The sequence below is a fragment of the Castanea sativa genome, chromosome 3 (genome assembly GCF_040712315.1).
Source record: "Castanea sativa cultivar Marrone di Chiusa Pesio chromosome 3, ASM4071231v1".
Lineage (NCBI taxonomy): Eukaryota > Viridiplantae > Streptophyta > Magnoliopsida > Fagales > Fagaceae > Castanea > Castanea sativa.
The window spans coordinates 11729973-11745058 of NC_134015.1; the positions used below are offsets into that span (position 1 = coordinate 11729973).

Below are 15086 nucleotides of genomic sequence, written 5' to 3' on the forward strand. Positions count from 1 at the left end.
GACATGAGGCCATGGAATTATGACAAACAGCTCATCCTCTTTCAAGACTTTGAAGGTGATCAAATCCCAAATTATATCTCTTTGAAGTGGTCTCCTTTTTGGGTTCAGATTTCAAACCTTCCACTCAAGAGCGGAACTAGGGAGACAAGATGGTCCATCGGGTCCAAGCTAGGCGAGGTCTTAGACATCAATGTGCCGGAAACCAGTGTTCAGTGGGGGAAATATCTTCGGGTCAAAGTCCAATTAGATGCCACGAAGAAACTTGTTCGAGGTAAAAAGGTGACGATTGAAGGTGGGGAGAGCAAATGGGTTAGCTTCAAGTACAAGCGACTCCCAAATTTATGTTACAATTGTGGCTTATTAAACCATGGCATCAAGGACTACCATAAAATTACTCAGAAAGATAACCTGGTAGCCTTTGAGACTCTCCAATATGGGGCATGGCTGCGAGGTGAGCCAGCGAAGCAACTTACTAGGGAACCAACCAAATATGGGGCACCAATCAATTGGGATTCCGTAAAAGAGTCGGCAAGGGGTGAGGAGGATTCGCCAGCAGTGGCAACGCAGACTCCGAGGATAGAGGACAGGGCAGGCAAAAAGCTCAGACCAATCCAACCGTTTATGGGGGAGGGTATCATGGAGAATAAGACAACGGCCTCAGAAGCATCGGGACAGGATCCAGGGGCTTATCACGAAGGAGGAATGGTCAGTAATGGAAGTGAAGAAACAGAGGCTAGCCCTTCCATTTTAGGAAGTGAAAAGCTCGAGGTGCGCATGGAACATAAACGGGCTGAGGAAGGGATGCAGTGGGAGAATACAACCCAATAAGAGAGGGAATCCAGGTTTAACTTCATTTTGGCGCCAACTACTCTTGAGGGTATTTCCACGAGGGGCCCAGACCCTAATAAAACCGAATTGGGCCCAATGGCAATGATGTATGAGCAAGGTGTGGGCTGGGTAGCAGAAAAACTGGGCCCGAAGAGTGGCCACTGGAAAAGATTAGCTAGGAATACAAAACCAAAGACAAGTGATACTGAACTCGGCCCAAGTAATCAAAAAAGGAAAGGCCCGACGCCTTTATCTGATTTAGATCCTTACATCAGTGACCTGAAGCGAAGAAAGAATCAAAAACAAAAAAGCAACAAAGCTGAAAAGGGAAGCTCAAAGGATGGCAATGGCTGCGTTGCAGCACCGCCCAGCCCAATGTGCGTCCTAGCTTGGAATTGTTGGGGTCTCGCATCTTCCCCGGCGATTTGGATTCTCGTCAACGAGGTGAAATCTAGAGACCCGACACTAGTCTTCCTGGCGAAGGCAAAAGCAAATCTAAACCGTATGAAGGGATTTCAAAACAAGCTGCAATTCACTCAAGGAATTTCTGTCCCCAACAACGGCAGAATTGGTGGACTAGTGCTCCTATGGAAGGAAGGCACCGACGTAGGGTTTAGAAGTTGTTCAAATTCCCATATTGATGTAGTGGTCTATGAGGGCAATGGCACCAATCCGTGGAGAGCAATGGGATTTTATGGGTATCCTGACTTAGGTAAATGTTATATTTCCTAGGAACTCTTAAAATCTTTAAAGCTTCAAAGTAATTTACCATGGGTTGTCTTTGGAGATTTTAATGAGATAACCCACTCCAATGAGAAGTTGGGTTGGTTGGACAGAGAAACCAAACAGATGGAAGACTTCCGAAATTTCTTGTATTTGTGTGGTCTAAACGATTTGGGCTTCGTGGGTCAAAGGTTTACTTGGTGTAATGGTCGTTTGGGTGAACAAAGGACACTCATTTGCTTGGACAAAGTGGCTGCAAATGCAAGGTGGATGGAGGCCTTTCCTAATGCTAAAGTCCACCATGTATCTATGTTGGCGTTAGATCACTGCTTATTGGCCTTAACCACGAGAAAGCCTCGGGTTGAAAAACAAAGGAAAAGAAGATTCCTATTTGAAGCTATGTGGACCAGAGACAACGGATGCAAAGAAGTGATTGAAGAAGCCTAGGACCCTTTGAGAGCTGACCTGGATTTTCAAATTCAGGACATAATCAAGAGCTGTCAAGCCCAGCTTAGAGTTGGAACCGAAATGGCTTTGGCAATATCAACAAGGTTCTTAAACAGAAGAAAGACCGTCTCCAATTTCTTGAATCACTGAATTTACTCCATGATATTGTCGAAGAGATACAAACCTTGAAGAAAGAAATCAATGAGACTCTTATTAGGGAGGAGATGATGTGGAATCAGAGGTCTCAGGCTCTGTGGATTAAATGTGGGGATCATAATACTAAATTTTTTCATGCAACGGCTAGTCAAAGATGCAGGAAAAACAACATAGACAGGCTTTGGGATGAGGAGGGGGTATGGAAGGAAGATCAAAGTGAAGTAGAGGGTATCATACTAGAATATTTTGCTAACATCTTCAAGATTGACCTTCCAACCAATGTTGAGGTATGCTTGGATGCAGTAGAAATGAAAGTTACCCAAGAGATGAATGAGGCATTAATCAGTGACTTCAAAGAAGAAGAGGTTCGGTGTGACCTCAATCAAATGCACCCCAAAAAATCCCCCGGCTCGAACGGTATCTCCCCCATCTTTTTTCAAAAATATTGGGATATTATCAGGCCTAATGTTATTAACTGCATCCTTAATTCTCTAAATTCTGGTGTGTTTCCTAGAAACTTAAATGACACTTACATTTGCTTAATCCCAAAGGTTAATTGCCCCCAAAAAATCACAAAGTTTAGACCTATTAGCTTGTGTAACGTACTTTACAAAATCATTGCCAAGGTGCTTGCTAACAGATTAAAGAGGATTCTGCCGGATGTGATCAATGAGTCTCAAAGCGCTTTCGTTCCTGGACAACAGATTACAGACAATGTGATGGTGGCATTTGAAACTATGCATTGTATTGGTCAAAGGAGGAAAGGAAAAAAAAGGTTTGATGGCAATAAAATTGGATATGAGCAAAGCGTACAATAGAGTGGAGTGGTCATACCTTGAGGCAATGATAAGGAAATTGGGTTTTCATAATAGGTGGATCTCTTGGATGATGATGTGCATTACCACAGTTTCCTACTCCGTGCTAATAAATGGGGAACCGAGAGGGAAGATCACCCCATCTAGAGGACTCCAGCATGGGGACCCCATATCACCCTACTTGTTTCTGATATGTGCAGAAGGATTATCAGTCATGCTCATGAAAGAAGAGAGGGAAGGCAAGCTTAGGGGTGTCTCGGTCTGTAGGGGTGCACCCCAAATATCCCATCTCCTTTTTGCAGACGACTGCATCATCTTTTGCAGAGCCACAGTCGAGGAAGGCAGAAATGTGATAAAAGTGCTAAAGGAGTACGAAGGGGGTTCGGGGAAAAAGCTGAATAAAGAGAAAACCTCTCTTTTCTTTAGCAAGAACACTAGCAGTGACACCCAGGAAGAGGTTAAGACTATGTTTGGAGCCCAAGTAATTAAGCAACACAAGAGATACTTGGGCCTACCCGCTTTGGTTGGCCGGGGTAAAAGGAAGGCTTTCAATCGCATAAAGGATCAAGTGGGGAGGAAAATAGCTGGCTGGAAAGGTAGATTGATGTCCAACACAGGGAGAGAGATCCTTATTAAGGCGGTAGCTCAAGCCACTCCCACCTACATGATGAGTTGCTTCAAACTCCTGGACTCGTTGTGTGTGACTTAAATTCTATGATGAGGAATTTTTGGTGGGGTCAAAAGGAAAATGGCTTGGGTTTCTTGGGAAAAGCTCTGTAATCCAAAATCTAAAAACAGCATGGGATTCAAGGACTTAAAAGCCTTTAATTTGGCCCTATTAGCTAAGCAAGGTTGGAGGATTCAGCATGATAGCAACTCCCTCATGCATAAAGTTTTCAAAGCAAAATATTTTGCTAAGTCCACCTTTATGGATGCTCAACTAGGAAGTAGACCATCTTATGTTTGGAGGAGTGTCTTTGTAGCAAAGGGGATCATAGACAAAGGATCCCGATGGTGTATTGGGAATGGTAGAGAGGTAAGGGTGTGGGAGGATAGGTGGATTCCCTCGCAAAAAACCTTCAAAGTAGTAAGCCCGAGGCCCCAAGTTTTTGACATTGATGTAGTGGCTGATCTCCTAAACAAAGAGAATGGCTTATGGGATGCAAATCTGGTAAGAAGTACTTTCCTTTCCCACGAAGCCAACACTATTCTGAGCATTCCTATAAGCCCGAGTCTCCCCCCAAACTCACTAATCTGGGCCTGGACCAAAAATGGTTGTTTCTCGGTCAAGAGTGCATATCAAGTGGCCCTTGGATGGTTGAAAGTAGGCAAACATAAAGCCAATGGAGAGGGAACCTCAAACTCCACAAAGTTGGAGAACCTGTGGAAGGACATTTGGAATTTGAATTGCCCAAACAAAGTCAAGCTTTTTATTTAGAAAGCCTGCAGAGATATACCACCCACAAACCATCGCCTCAAAATAAGAAAGGTGCTCACTAAGGACAGTTGGCCCCTCTGTCAAAGGTGTGAATCATTAGGACACATCCTTTGGGACTGCAAGCTGGCTTCTGAGGTGTGGTTTGAGTCAAACTTAACCCTCCCAATTCTCCCCGACTCTCAAAAGGAGTTCATTGACGTTGTTTGGTTTTTTAGGGAGACCCAAAAAGTAGCAGATTGGGACCTCTTTGCCTTCACAGCGTGGAGCTTATAGAATAATAGAAATTCTGTCAAGCACGAAGGAAGGTGCAAACCAGCAAAATAAATTGCAAGAGAGGCTTTAAACCTTGCTAACGAATTCCGGCAGATTTCCCCCCCCCCCCAAAGCACACTCCCATACCAGAAATTTCTTTTTGGAAGCCCCCTTGTCAAGGTTGGTATAAGGTTAATGTGGACGGGGCAGTGTTTAAGGAGTTGAATTGCTGTGGCGTTAGAGTTGTCATTAGAAATGAAAGGGGACAAATGAGGGGGGCAATGAGCAAAAAGCTCGAACTACCCTTGGGGGCGTTGGAAATAGAAGCGAAGGCAGCCGAGAAGGGAATCCTTTTGGCCAGTGAGCTTGGTTTGAGCCCAATCATTATTGAAGGTGACTCACAAAGGGTCCGTTTGGATAGAGCTTATTGCTGAAAACTGAAAACTGAAAACACTGTACCAAAATAATTTTTAAAGGTGTAAATAGTACCGTGGGTCCCATTTTTAATTTAAAAAAATCTGAAAAGTGAAGTTTGTGGGTCCCGTGAACAGTACACGGGACCCACAAATTTGCTGAAAGTCAATAAAATCGGCTACTGTTCATGCACAGTAGCATGAACAGTAGCCGCTTCTCCTGTGAAACGCGTGAAGCAGAAGGCCAAAAAAAAAAAAAAAAAAAAAAAAAAAAACGCTGAACGCAGTCGCATAATTTTTCATCCGTATCCAAACTCAGCCAAATAGTGATGAACGCCATTTCTAATCCTGACCCGCCTCCAAGCTCCATCAAGAAAGTCATTGAAGGAATCAAAAGTTGGCTCTTGCATAGCAGAGATTGGAAATCAAATGTCGTGCGAAGGTCTTGCAACGTAGCAGCCCACAGGTGGGCTAGACATGCTAAGCTTGTGTCTGAATGTATTATTTGGGTGGAAGATACTCCACCAATTTTGGACTATCAAATTCTAAAAGATATAACCCATTTGGGCTTTGTCCCTTGTCAATGAAAGTTTTAGACCAGTTTGAATTTTTAAAAAAAAAACTTGTATAAAGAAACCAAATTTACGCAAACCAAAAGATAAGAGACCCCAACTCGAATTGTCATCGACCCAACAAAACCTTTTAACTACTACAAAAGGATAGTAATAGTACTTAGTACAGTACTTACGGCATTTCCAAAAGTGTATGATCCACATACGGCCACTAATGTGCTAATAAGCACAACAAAAGATGTGGTGGTTGGTGAAGATTCACTTAGCTGCACACCACCGTGATCACTACTGCTCCGCTGGTCCCTGTTATCAAGCTTTTGTTTGAGAAGCAGTAACTTTGTTGTCGTTGTTGCTTCTTCTTCCATGCTTTCTACTATTTTCACTTTCTTTAGTGAGAGAGAGTAAGGGATAAATTTGATGAGAGACTGACTAAATGTAGCTTTTTAAAGATGTTGAAAAATGGTTGAGGCAAAGGAAAAATGTATCAAACATACCTTATATCTATTTGAGTGATCAACAATGATCTGCATTGACAGGTACGACTGTGGGATGAAAGGACATTCTGACCCAGCAATTCATTTCCTGTGAATTTGTTGTAGAAATATCAGCATCAAAGTGCTATATCAAAGGCCATTGTGTTTGGGGCTTGTATTTGGGGTCAAATCTTACATCTTTGGCTTTGCTAAGCAACAAAAAAAAATTATTGAAAAAGTTTGAAAGGTGCTGGAGTGGTCCAATACAAAGTACTTTTTTGGTTTTTTCAGGATATGACCCCATAAAGAAAACAATAATACAACAGAAAAAGGAAAATGATCCATATATAATGAATCAATGATATTTTATGAGGTTAATTTAACTGCTTCGCTTTGCAATATGCCTCAAGAAGCTGCTTTGTTAATAACTCTAATTTTGGTTCAATATATCTAATCCTAATTGATTAGCGCAATACTACAGCAATATTATTTACAATTGTTGAAGTTAACAAATTTTTACTAGTTTTCATCTGAATCTACCATTAATAAAACTAGTATGTAACCCGTGCTACCGCACGGGAATTGATATAATTTAATAAAACAATGAAAAAAATTGTGTTTTATTATTTAAGGGATACTATTGGTTTTATTTATTTATTAATCATGAGTTTATTCATGTTTAAAAGGCTTAGTTAAGTCTAAATTCATGTTTAAATATTAAACGGGAATGAATATCATTTAATAAAACAATGAAAAAAAAATATTGCATTTTATTATTTAAGTGATACTATTGGTTTTGTTTTTTTTATTATTATTAATCATGAGTTTATTCATGTTTAAAATGCTTAGTTAAGTCTAAATTCATATTATTAACCAGAAAATTTCATTAACAAAACTTAGCATTATGTAATTTTTTTACAATTACATGGATATACTTAAAAAATACACATTAAGATGCATAGTATAATTCTTATATATATAATGTAAATACTATTGATAAATAGTTATCCTTATATTTTGTTAAATCTTTAAAAAATGTTGTAAGGATATTATTAGGTAGATTTATTCATATTTAAAAGGCTTAGTTAAGTCTAAATTTATTTAATTAACCAGAAAATTTTGATTAACAAAGCTTTGTATTATGTAATTTTTTTTTACAATTGCATGGATATACTGAAAATACACATTAAGATGCATAGTATAATTCTTATATATATAATTTAAATACTATTGATAACCGCACGAGAAATGGTTAATTGTAGTGATACTATTGGTCAATTTCTTTTTGTCTTGTTGGGTTTATCACAAAGAGGATGGAATTAGATAAAACATTAAAAATATATAATGCATTTAACTACAAATTTTTGATAATCACAAGGATAAGGTTGATTACACTTTGAATTTTCCACAATCTATAATCATTGATTTTGGCAAACCATTAAGGAAATCATATATAATTGTAAAACTTTTGCAAAGCTTAACAAACAATTAACAATGGAACAGAATATTGTATCTTATTATTTAAGTGATGTTATAATCAGAGTAAAAAAATACAATAAAAGAGATTTAAAGAAGCCTATGCACCAACTTAAACATTTCAAGATCGATTGAGCATCTTTTGCACGTCACTAGAAATTCTTCATAACCGTAAAGATAAGGTTCATTTCGGTTCCAATATCCCATTCCAATTTTGTGGCATGCTTGAAAGTTTGGAATTTTATACATGTTGGTTCCTGCACTAAGTAGTCGAAGCATTTTTTGGCATTTGACAAGCCAATGCTTCCCATGTTCATCATTTAAAATTTCCAAAAGGTTATCAATGCCTTCATTATTTGACTCACAAAGTAGCATGATTCCAAAAATATAAGGTGCAATAAAATTGCCACATGGAAGAGTTTTTTCAAATTATTTTTTTTCCTACAACAACTTTTTCATTCAAAAAATATTGCTAGCTTCCCACAATCAGTAGCGCAGAAGGGATTTCTGCTTCATAACATGAAAATATTAAGTTTTTTTCTTTGTCATGCAGTAGAGCTGGATGATTGAAATATGGAGTCAGCTCAATTTGTTGGAGGACTAATTTTTTTTCTGTTAACTTCTTGAAGCGTTTGCAACTAATTAAGACAAAGGAAAAAATTAAATTAATAGACTGAATTATTTATATAGAGGGAAATGAATAAGTAGATACAAATTGAAGAAATAGTTTTTTTACCTTAACTTAATTTTTCCTAAGAGTGTTGCCGAATCTTTGCCCACTTTCAAAAAGATTTCAACCCATATGTCATTAGGAAGATTTTTTAAAGTTTTCGTATTGTTGTTTTGTTTGAAATAATATTATAACATTTCATCTACTATTTATAATAAAATCATTTTTTAAGGTTCATAGTATGATATTAAATAACAATACATAATAATCACGTGTTTAAGAATTTTGAAATGATTATACATGAGTTTGATGGTGAAATGGTTCAATTCGTATAGAATTTTGTATTGCAATTGGTTCTTAATGAATTTCATTGTTTCTATCCGTTAATATTAATACTTTACAGTTAATGTTAGTGGTTAATTAGGTTAATTGAATTGCTGTTTTAGTCCCCTAATGATTCACAGTATTAGAAAGTGGGCAATGATTTGGATCCTAGGAATATAACATAAACCAGTTCAATGAATCAACAAAAATGAAAATCAATATAAAACATAAAGGAATTGAATTTGCTTAGAAGGAAGGGAAAAAAGTCATAACATAGAGAAGAAAATTGATCAAACTTATTAATTATTACTTATTGAACCGTACAATGAGAAGAATCCAAAAACAACTATAAAGATAGATTCAGAATTGGGTCACTGCTTTCTTCAAATTTATATTCAAATATTGGTAAATTATTAAAGAGTGACAAGACATGTGATTCATTTAAATCACTCAACATATTATGTATTCAATTTCAATTAGTATATATCTAGTTATTATGAGTTTAGTCATGGATGTTTATGTGTGATCTTATTAGTATATGTTTAAAGTGACAAAAAAATGAAAAAGAAAATAAATACGAGTTATTATCATGTGATATGGTGAAACCTCCCATCGAATTTGACTCTTGTCATAGTTTATAGTTTGGGAAAAAAATTATCAAAGACTTGTGGAGTTACTGCTCAATGTGACATGAATTATTAATTGATATGATATAATTCTTGTCATGTATAAGTCAGTATAACCTTGTTAGTTTCTGTTCAAATTGACAAAAATGAAATGAAAGAAAATAAAAAATCTAGCTTTTTACAATGCAACGTGGCAAACCTAATTAACAACTATGTAACCATGTCCTAGTCTAACTTAAAATAAAACTACGAAAAAAATGGTGGAGTTATTACTTGATTTGTAATTTTATAGGCCAACATGAAATAGAAAATAAAAATAAATTAAGTAACTGAAAAAAGTTGTTTAGTTACCCACTTGATTTAAGGTTATCAGCAAATGTAACAAATTAAGTTACTGTTACCTTTTTATTAATTAACTATTTAAATACAATATGATTGGAATATATAATATTTACTTTATAATGATTATTTTTTATCATTAGACCAAGATATTAGTAAATTAAAATTATTTATTTATTTATTTAATCGGGGTTTTCATGCACTAAGAAAATAATCTTTCTGAACATAGATCTTTTCTACAATTTTTAAAAAAAATAATTGAATGGTTATAAAAATTATGAGAGATTTGAACTATGATTCAACTAATTCAGGAAATGATGCTATCCATTGAGTTACAAAATACTCCTGGCTTATCTTAAACTTATAAATTATGTTCCGTCTAATGACTATGCTTTTGAATTTCATATTTGATTTGTCTTCTTTTCAATATTTACAAAATACTCCTGGCTTATCTTAAAATTAAAAATTATGTTTCGTTTAATGACTATGCCTTTGGTAAGAAAATCAGTAGTTCTAAAGACTCAGTTCGTTGGCAACGAAGTTTCCAATATTATGACAATCTCCTGTGGGGGGAAAAGCACAGCAAATTAGGACATAAACTATGAAAATATAAACAATCTTTGTCAAGACAATAAACTGTTTACAGTATATACTATTACACAATCAGGGGAAACCTAATTAACATAAGCAAACGTAAAAACTTTTTTGAAACATGAAATAAACATGTAACATCAATCATAGGCAAACAAAAAAACTATTATAATTAAAAAATAAAAATTGTTCACAAATAGGACGGAAACAATAGGCAGATGAAAGAAATGAGTAATCAAACCTTAAGAATGGTTGGAATTCGTTTTGCAAACCATAAATCGGGACCATTAAAATTCTGGGTTTCCTTGCAACTTGTTATGAAACAGAAAATAAACATGCAATATCAATGATAGGAAAACAAAAAAAATTATAATTAAACAATAACAATTATTTACAAAAACGAACGTAAAGTATAGGCAGATGAAAAAAAGAAGTAATCAAACCTTAGAAAGCATAAACCAGGACCATTAAAATTGTGAGTACAAGCCGAACCTATGGAAAACCTCTTCTTATATAAGATACAAAAATACCCAAATACATGCATCATTGATACCGAGAGATTCTTATCAAATTCCATAGCATTCATTGAACAACAAGGAAGCTATATATGTTATTGGAGAAGGGGAGATGAACCTTGAAATACGCAGGTGTGGAAAAAAAAACACCGGAATTACAACTAATTCACTTAAATTTAGACAAATGAAACCACATGAATCTTGACACATGGCACAAAATTAGGATTCTAATTTAGAATTGCAATTGGAGTTTCTCTCTGCTTCACCTATTATATATATATATATATATATAGACTAGATGATATCCCGCACTATATGCGGATTACATTACAATTTTGTTTGAAATCATTTTTATGTAAGTTAAGACCTACATATAATACTTATTATATTGTAAAATATTTATATTTACCCACAATGTTCTTAAATACTTTGAAACTTGAATTTCTTAATTCATATTTTATTGAAAAAATTTGTATAACACTATAAGACTATAACATATTATAATATTTGTCATTAAAAGTAGATTTTATTTTTTAAACTGATTAAATGATTTTGAAATCTATAAATAAGAATTTAAAGCATAAAATACTTTTATATTCTAAAATTACATAAATTTAAGCAATCTCTCAAACACTTCCTTAACCACTCTATTCTCACAACCAAATGTGGAGATCTCAATCACAAATACCCAATTCTTTATCTCAATGAAATTAAGGAAATCATTTGTAAGTACCAACATAAAGAGAACGTGATTAAACAAAGAAAAATTAGTTAAAAACACATCCATTTATAAAATATAATAAAAAATAGTTGGGCTTCCGTATCCTTTAAAAAAATAGAAAATACTTTGAAATCTTTATTGATTTTTGTTATTATCACTATGGTTCATACCGCACAAAATAGCAGTAAAAAACCTACAAAGAAACTTACAAATTATGAGTTCTAACACACACACAAAATAAAAATAAAAAACTAACTTCATAAATAATCAATTAAAATGTTTCTTATTCTTTTTGTTTTCTTTAGTTCTAAAACAAAATACATTTATGACTTTCCCATACCAAAATCTCAAACAACCAAAGACTCAAAGCGAATCACAACCTTCACAAAATCCACAACATTCAATTTCAACATCAAAACCATAAGCCACCATCACTGAACAAAAAAACACAAGCCCTCTTCCTTGGTCATAGCCTACTCATAAGAATCAGAATCAATTGGTACCACAATGTTAGAATTATGTAGGTGTCGTTGAAAGCCTGAAGGTAAATGACATGTTTTATGTCTGAGTGTATTTGCGATGAGATGGCATAAAGGGTTGTGGACATGTGTATATAAATGAGTAAAAGTGAAAAGGGTGAATAGAAATGCAAAGAGTTACTTGTAAGTGAAAGAGAGGAAAAATCTTGAAACATTGAACTAAATAAAACAAATAATAGTCTTAAAACATTGAATAAAAAAATTAACAAAAAGTAGTCTTGAAACATTGAACCAAAAGAAATAAAGAGTCTTTATTTTTAAATTTGTCCTTATCTCTGATGTGGCTTAAGAGTATTTCAATTCTTTTCATAAAGTGCACCACATGGCAGAACCCCATGATTTCCCACATGAGGTCTCTGCTTTCATATATATATATATATATATATATATATATATATTGATTAATTGATTGATAATTAATTGATGATTGATTTTATATTTACCATTAACATCTTATCACCTAGACATATTTAAAATTATTTATGTACATAGATTTATTGAAATCCTAATTAAAACTCCAATAAATTAATCATAATGTAAATTGAAGTTCAAATTGAGTATTTGTTGAGGTCCAAAATATCATGATATTGTATCAAAGCCCAAAACAATAAAAAAAGATTGAAATCTAAGAACCATTTGGGCTTTCAATGAAAAGGCAAGGCCCAAATCCATCAAGAGTCAATAGGGAGGGACTCAAGCCCATTAATGGGCAAGCTTTGGGTCTTACAAAACAAAGAAAAGAAGAAGTTCAAATCAGCCCTTAAGGGAGAAAATTGTCGGGGAACTAGAGAGAAATCTGAACTAGGATACCTAGGGATTCCCAGAAGCCTAGGATCCTCATGATATGTAGCAAGGTCAGGATGGGATTGAGACAGCACAAGAGAGCATGCCTGAAAACATTTAAAAAAAAAAAAAAAAACAAGGGCAAATATGTCCCATCAGCCACCCAATGATGCAGCAAAGGGGCAAAAGACTTGGGAACCAGCAACTCATGAATAAGGGGTTTGGTACCTCGGGGAACCCCGGAAGATGGACCATGAAGGAAGGTAACTGAGGATCTTTCATCTTGATAGGAAGGAATTTGCCCATTTAGGAAAATTAACAAAAAGGAAAGCAACCAAAAGGTGGTATCTAGAAGCTTTGGAAAAAGAAGGATTAAAGGTCAGCTCTTTAGGACCCCCCCAGAACGGGAAAGTCAGCTAGGGGCTTTTGAAGAGGGAACCTCAAAAGAGAGAAATAATGAGAAAATAAGGAAGGGACCAACCACTAATGTTGCTGACACAACATTGATTCTAGTACCTAGGGCAGCAAATGGAATGAATCAGAGGTACACTAGAAACCCTAGGATGGCTCTATAAAAGGAGGGACAACCAACAGTAAAAGGCATTCAACAACAGTGAATCAGAGGGAAAAGATCCTTGAGAAAACTCTGTTAGAATTCAAAAAGAGAAAAGAGAGGAAAAACACTGTCCGGGATCCTAAAATAGCCACTAGAGAATACACTTGGATTCAAAGGGATTCAAACTTCGCAAGTCTTAGAGGCCTGAGGAGTCTTGTAAGTCTGTAATTTTTGAACTTATTTGGACCTTGTAACATATCCTAATGAGCGTGATGTATCAAAAACTTAAGAAAATAATGAAACATTCCATATCATCCTAAGGATCCCTAACGTTTATATCACTTCTTCATTGTTCCTTGCTGTAGAATATGTATATGTTTTCTGTGTGTTAGTACGTATGTGTTGTAGGATCCACGCTTTGTGCACAACTTGGTTCGAAATCAACCCAACTTAGCTGCAATGAACCAAGCTCAATCCCTTAAACATAAAGCATTGGACCCAGGATCCTTGCTTTCTACTTGAGCCTGTGTGCTATTTACCCAAAAAAAAAAAGAACCCTCACAGTATCATAATCTTGTAGTCAAGTATTATAAATTTATAACCACGGTTTATATTATTATTAGTTTAGAGTTTAGTCTCCTATTATTAATACTCTTCAATAATTTCTCCAAAAAAAAAAAAAACTCTTTCATAGGTCCATTGTAATATGCTGCACACTATGGAAGCACAACACATTCCTTTTCAGTAAATTCCTAAGTGGACACTCTAAATTTCTTAGAGCAATGGTAACTACACAAAAAATTTCTCAATATTTTTAATAATAGTTTTTTTTTATTAAAGATTTTTAATAATAGTTAAGTTAACAAGTTTTTACTAGTTTTTATCTAAAGCAATGTTATAAATATAAAAAATTTCACAACAGATGAATTGGTAATGTTTTACTAGTTTTCCTCTAAATCCATTACCGACATCACTATCTTACCTACAACTAACAATCTGCCACATTAGTTGAGTGTGAAGTTTTTTGTCAATATTTTTGTGTATAGAGTATATACTTTCTCTTTTATCTAAGCTCATTATTAAGGTCATTTTTTTACCTACCATTAACAATCTGCCATATAAGTTGATCTTGGTCTAAAGAAGTGTTTGCGGGTGAGCAAGACTCGACCACTAGACTCATGGATCTCTATACTAACAATGGGCTATTTCTAGGCGGAATATGTAGTCCGACCTTGAAGCCCAAGTCAACATATGAGCAAGGCCATATAACCTTGGTCGCAGATCCCTTTATGGAAGAATAGGTTCTTTCCCATGTGAGTAAGGGTGGATTTGGATAGAGAGGTTGGCGTCTGCGTTTCACGTTTCAAACCTTTTTTTTTTTCCTGCGCACAGATTTTAACAGGAGACATGGCGTACTGTTCACCACTGTGCGTGAACAATAACCGCACAGTGGTGCACTGTTCATGTACTTTTCAGCTTTTTTTTAATTAAAAATGAGACCCACAGCACTATTCACACATTTAAAAATTATTTTACTATAGTGTTTTCAGTTTTCAGTTGTATCCAAACGGACCCTAAGTGCAAAACCTTGAAACCCAAGTGAGCAAATGAATGAGACTAGTAGGTCTTTATGGTGATGGACCTTTTTATGGACAAAAGGGCTCTTTATGGCTGATTACATGTTACACCACTAAGAACCCAATTCATCAGACAAACCATACACAGCCCCTTCAGGCCATGGGCCTTGTTCCTCTGCTATGGATGACTTGAAGTCCCTAGACCCTAGTGACCCTATTCAACCACAAACGATATTTGCCTGATATCATAAG

At 35.3% G+C, this 15086-nt stretch overlaps 1 protein-coding gene and 1 long non-coding RNA gene across 2 annotated transcripts in view; one reads left to right on the forward strand and one right to left on the reverse strand.

The window, feature by feature from the left end:
* LOC142627206 (sugar transporter ERD6-like 5) overlaps positions 1-6226 on the reverse strand; it is a 66765-nt gene extending 60539 nt beyond the window's left edge. Inside the window, exons 1-2 of the mRNA XM_075801016.1 lie at positions 6139-6226; positions 5821-6030 (exon numbers count right to left, since the gene is read on the reverse strand). Coding sequence (XP_075657131.1) covers positions 5821-6030; positions 6139-6174 — 246 coding nt within the window. The 5' untranslated portion in view covers positions 6175-6226. The remainder of the gene's footprint in view (positions 1-5820; positions 6031-6138) is intronic.
* On the forward strand, positions 1274-5103 carry LOC142627219 (uncharacterized). The gene is made up of 2 exons (XR_012842786.1): positions 1274-4542; positions 4623-5103. It is a non-coding gene; the product is annotated as an uncharacterized LOC142627219 (long non-coding RNA).
* Positions 6227-15086: the final 8860 nt, after the last annotated feature.